This window comes from Vigna unguiculata, chromosome 11, assembly GCF_037176805.1.
Source record: "Vigna unguiculata cultivar grain cowpea cultivar isolate G323 ecotype 2 chromosome 11, ASM3717680v1, whole genome shotgun sequence".
Taxonomy (NCBI): Eukaryota; Viridiplantae; Streptophyta; class Magnoliopsida; order Fabales; family Fabaceae; genus Vigna; species Vigna unguiculata.
In genome coordinates, this window is record NC_140802.1 from 38,213,691 (window position 1) to 38,219,631 (window position 5,941).

Sequence of the window (5,941 nt, forward strand, 5' to 3'; positions counted from 1 at the left end):
TTGATTCTTGAAGGTTTCTTAGAGTTTCTAATTAGTAGCATTTTATATTTCTTACAAATTTGCCAAGCCAACATGGTATTGCATTCGACTAAATGCTAAGAACTGTTATATCACTTTCCAGAGAGAATGCAATTTGAATTTTGCAAGAGTACATGCTTCTTATCATAATGGGAATCTCTCTTCACAGTGAGATCAATAATTTTTCCTCATTTCAAAATAATTAGCTAAATCCAAAGCCCCATTCCTGTTCTTCAGTTCTTGATGAGTGGCTCCTTTATGTCCTCCCACTCATTCAACCTCTTCTCTGCTTCCTCAACCTAATACACCAAAATTTTCATCACAAATTATTAACCTATTAATTACTGCCATAATACACAGTGTACTAATTTTATAGCTTTTCTCTTACCTCTTTATTCCAATCAGTTCTAAATGTGACCCACATCAAAATAATTGTCTGCAAAACGGTGCCACCAAGCATTCCCAACCATATACCCTGCACATAGACAACACCGAGTTATAAAATGGAAGAGTTTGGTGAGAAAGATTAAATAACAGCATTGTGTTTGAACTAGAACATACCTTTGCATTGAGTTTGAAATAGAAACCCATAACCGAACCCAATGGAATGCCAATTCCGTAATAGCAACCAACGTTTACGTACGCAACAAAAGTTTGCCATCCACATCCAACAGCCACCCCTTTTCATAAACCATGCATGCATCAGTTTCAAAAATTCTTAAAAACTTCAACTTTTAATTTAGATGTGAAAGGTGAGAGTTGGAAGTGGTGGTGATACCAGACAAAACAGGTTGAATGCCGTTGAGAACAATGGAAAGGGCAAGGAGGGGACAAAGATCTGAGACTGCAGCAGCTACCTCTTCGCCTTCGGTGAAGGCATAGCTAATAACATCTCTCAGCGACAATAGCACCACTGCTATAATAACTGATATTATGAAAGATATCACTGTCACCACCACCACAGAAAATGAAGCTGATTTTGGATTTCTTGCTCCTAGCTCGTTGCTCACTCTCACACTGCAATCAAAACCCACCCTTGTCTCGGTGAAACCGAAAACGAAAGAAGGAATTCAGTTGTAAATGAAGGAGAGTCAAACCTTGCAGCTGCGTTGAATCCAACTGAGATCATGAAAACCCATCCAGAAAGTGTGGTGCTGCAACAAGAAATAACTGTTAGTAATCGCAGAACATAAATAAATATAGTTAAATTAAGGTACTGAATTGGCTGGTTGGTGGGTGGGTGGTGGGGGATGTTTGAAATTTCAAAGCTTATCCTGACAGTAATTACTTCTCAAACAGATTTTTCCCCTTACACCAGTTGAAAGGACACCAATAATATATATACAAACAAAGATCATTAATATCAATAGCTAATAGCTAATCATAATTAAGTGTGACCGTTAGGACAAGAAAGTGATGGACCACAATAGCTCAAAAAGGAAAGGGAAAATTCTAAACAGATCCACGAGTTTGATTCCAAAATGGAATGAGACTGGTTTTGAAACGCAACCTATCATACTACTTTTTGTTGCTCACTTTTAAAAAAAGTGTCATCGTTCACATTACAGGAGGCGACGCCAAACGTCGTTTTCCTTACTTGTTGCCTTCTATAGAAAATACAACAATACAAAAAGATTAAAAAAGGAAAAAAAAAGCACTGAACCTTTTTACAAAAAGAAAAATAAAAATCAGCATTGTCAATTATCTTATAAATTTTTAATAAAAATATAAAAAAGTTAAGAGAATATTGAATGTCTAAGCTAATATTATGTCATGTTTAAAATTAGCAAACGATTAATGGAAGATTGTAGTTTTATGATTTCATTGTTTTAGGTCACTAAACTACAAATCATGATTTAATAATTGAAGTGAGATTTTATTATGTAACAAAAAAGAATGATAAGAAAGAAAAAATAGACAAGGGCATGTGTTGTCACTGTTATTGTATCTGTGCATGTCCTGTGACACCAAACACGTATCTTTCTTTCTGCAATACTATATTACATTAGACCAATTACAAGTCAATGTCAGCAGCTACAAAACAAGTTACTGATTCATATTTCTTTTAGTTGTCAAAAAGTCTTACGTCAACATTTTTTGTATTTTACCAGCCCAGTGGTGTTGCGTGTGGCACGGAGATTGGATTTATTCGTTGTCAAATAAGAGTTCTACTCAAATTCAAACTTTTCATTCATATTTATCCTCTACTGTTATCACGTGATATTTGAACACCACAAAATATACACTGAACTTGTAAGACACTTTCTAATAAAATTATTGATTTTTATTAAGAAATTATAATCTTTCATAAACGGGTCTAACTTTTATACATGAAGTTATTTATGATTTTATTTGGCTGGAATCTTCCTATAACACAATCTAGAGAATAGATTCTACTGCCCAAAAGAATAACCTTCCCACCAGACGAGACACTGTCCCAACTTTCGTACTCTGAATAAACCCGTTTAGGAAAAAATGATCTTAAGTATAAATTTTATTTAAAACAACCATTATAAAAAAAATCAATAATATTTCCTCCATATGGTCAGTAAAATCAGGAGCACGGTCATAATAATTTTGTAAATCAAAGAATTTATAAAAAGGATGTGATAACTTTTACTATTAAGATATATACAAACATTAAAAAAAACAGGATAATGATATCACTCATATTTTTTTGACTTTCTTTATTATATGGGTCATTAATTAATTAATGTATTACTATTTAAAAAAAATGAATGTTACATACTAATTATCATGTTCCATACTAAGTCGTAAAAAATGAGGGTAAAAATATAATTTTTCAAAAAAATAATAGATGTTAATGAAAGGTTAAAGTAATTATTAGCCTGTTTTTTTGTTTAATCATCAAGAAAAATATTTGTGGTAATGACGGGAAAAAAATTGTTAAAACCTCATTGGAAAGAGTGATGAAGAGAGAATGAGACTAACCAAATGGAAAGGGAATCGAGAGCCAACTCAGGCTCAGGAAGCAATCCCGCGAGCAGAACCAGAATCTGGAAGTACCAGGTCTCGAGGCAGAGCATGACGGCGGAAGCCGCCGAGAGTTTGAAAAACTCCGGCAACCCCGAAAACGCTTCGATGGTGAAGCCGCCCCAGGTCTGCTTGCACCGCTCACTCTTCACGATGTAAATGAACTGCGCCACCACGATGACCCACCAGGAGATGCTGAGCACCAGCGACGCGCCAAACAGGCCCATCCCCAGCTTGTTCACCGCCACCCAACTGAACACGAGGTGGAACACGAGCGTGGCGCACGAAATGTACGAGCTCGGCGCCACGATGCTCTGCGCCTGGAGAAACTTCTGGATGGGGAAGTTCACGGCGTACGCGAAGATCTGAGGGATGAGCCCGTACACGAAAAGCGCCGCCGCCGACGCGATTTGCGGCGACTCGCCGAGAAACAGCAGGATTGGTTCCGCTAAGACGTAGATTACGGTTAGCAGAAAACCCGCGAGTGTCAGCAGCACCGTGGATCGTTGCAGGTACACGCCCAACATGTGGAATTTCTTCGCCCCGTACGCTTGTCCGCACAGCGTCTCCACGGCACTTCCCATACCCAACTGTTACAATTATTTGAAAAACATCACTCAGTTATTATTCCGAATGAATCAATTACTAACGAGATGAAATAGAATTAGGGTTTATACAGTACCATGAGACCATAAGCGAAGATTTGGATGCCATTGTTTCCGAGGGAAGAGGCGGCGAGTTCGAGGTTACCGAGGTGGCCGGAGAAGATTTGTGTGGACATGGACATGACATAGTTGAGGAGGTAGACGATGACCGCGGGAGCAGCAAGGTGAAAGAGGAGCTTGAACTCGAGCCATGTTGCTGGACCAATACGCTTGGAGTAAGGGATGCTGGTATCTGTGAGTAGGTTCTCGAGTTCATGACTTGACCCATGTCTGGAACTGAAAGATCGAGAAAAAGAAGGTTGTTGTGGTAACGATTCTTCTGGAACCGTCAAAGGCTCGTTAACCTCCTTCTGCGCTGATTGAGAATCCATTTCCACCACCTTCTTTCTCTCTGTGACCCTTTCTTTTCTCTCTCGCCACACCCTCACCCACAAAACAAAACGCTGCTTCCAAAATCACCTTCAACAGAGTTATTATATACTAAAACTTCCAATTTCTTTTACAACCTAAATTTACTTAAATTCAATAATTTATTATTAATGTGATATGCAATACAAATTTAAATTCGTGACCGAGACGAAGAAAAGTCCTTTTTGCCCTTCTCAAAATATTTTATTTCATGTGGTTGTGATAATTTCTCACAATACGTTCATACTGTCATTTTCTTTCTTCTAAATTTCTCGTGTCCATCGTGATGGGTAAAGAAAATCAAACCACTTTTTTAGTTTATTTATTAATTTAATAATAATAATAATTTATTTAAATTGATATTAGTTTGATGGGTTAAAAAGGGAATTAATGTAAGAACAAGAACGTGGACATAAAATAAAGAATTAGGTTAACATAATTGACTACTTTTCATTCTTCCTACCAAACAATCTTTTAATGAGATTTTATAATAGATGATCATGATGAGATCTTGTGTTTTTTTTTAATTGTTTTTAGTAAAGAAATAATAAAAAATGTGTTTTTTTTTTTTAAATTGGGTAGATGTATGAAATGATGAGATTTGTAGCAGGTAGATATAGACGTGTGAGACTGCACATGGTAGCTGAGGACCATACACGACCATAGGGGGGTTGCTAGTCATTGCACAATTATTATTCTAAAAAAATTCAATGTACATCTCTCAATAAATAAAAAATATTTATTTATTTTTGAATTGATTCATTTTAATTTGTTTTATATTTTAAAATTATTTTATTGAGATTGGACTGGTATTCGATAAAAAACAATTAGTTATTTATATATCATCATCTTATTATTTTCACAGATTCACAACACAGATTCCTCTCACTAGCATCCTTTTCCAACTATTAACAAAGTATCACCGATTCAAAACACTACAAAAACAAATGAATTTTGAAATTGTTTCCATCAGATTATTCAAAATTTACTATTAATTAGAAAAAATGTTAATTTTTAATACATAATATTAAATAAATGTAAAAAGAGTATTAATTATAATTAATTTATTAACTTAATTATCTAAAGTCTGTAATAAATATTGTTATCCGAATAATTCTATAATAACTATAATATAAAAATTTCCATTTTAAAACTTGAAGCTTATTTGGAAAAAAATGTTAATTTTTTCATTGTGATTGAGTGAAAAATTTAATTAAATGTAATTAATATATTAACTTGATGAGTTGTTAGAAAATACAGATGATAAAAATTGAAATTTAAGTGTGATTTAAATTAATTATCCCAGTTAATCTTTTAAATAGAAACTTAATGTTAACTATTAAAAATTATAATTACTATGGTAATAAATTAGTTTTATGAATATCTTTTATATTTGGTAGGAATTTTATTAATTATAACAAACTAATTATTGTATTGTGTTTATTGATTAGTAAAATATTTATTAATATGTAAAATAATTATTGGTAATTATTGTTATGTTTTCATATTTATTTCTGCGTAAAATTATTTATTGTAAACTGGTACATTTAAAATGATAAAATAAATAATTTAAATAAATATTAAAAACACATTACATATAGCACCAATATCTTTAATTGTCAAGACAATAAGAATGACAAATGATTTTAAAAGTGTAAAAAGGAAATTAAAAAAATGTACTCTATTTTCCTCAAAATAATAAGTGATGATTCATATGTCCATTAGATGATGTTTTGTAAATAATTTGTATGGACAAAAAGCTCAATAAATAAATTATATATATATAAAAATTAATTAATTAATGGACCGGTTAGTTAGTATGATACTAATTTAGTAAGGTGAGTTCATTAGTTAGC

At 33.3% G+C, this 5,941-nt stretch overlaps 1 protein-coding gene across 1 annotated transcript; it reads right to left on the minus strand.

Moving 5' to 3' along the window:
• LOC114169321 (protein DETOXIFICATION 40) lies at positions 1–4,131 on the minus strand. The gene is made up of 7 exons (XM_028054429.2): positions 3,695–4,131; positions 2,971–3,602; positions 1,116–1,172; positions 797–1,035; positions 580–698; positions 407–493; positions 1–317 (listed from the first exon to the last, which is right to left on the minus strand). Exons 1-7 carry the CDS (start codon positions 4,046–4,048, stop codon positions 252–254), a joined length of 1,554 nt encoding a protein of 517 aa, XP_027910230.1. The 5' UTR covers positions 4,049–4,131; the 3' UTR covers positions 1–251.
• Positions 4,132–5,941: the final 1,810 nt, after the last annotated feature.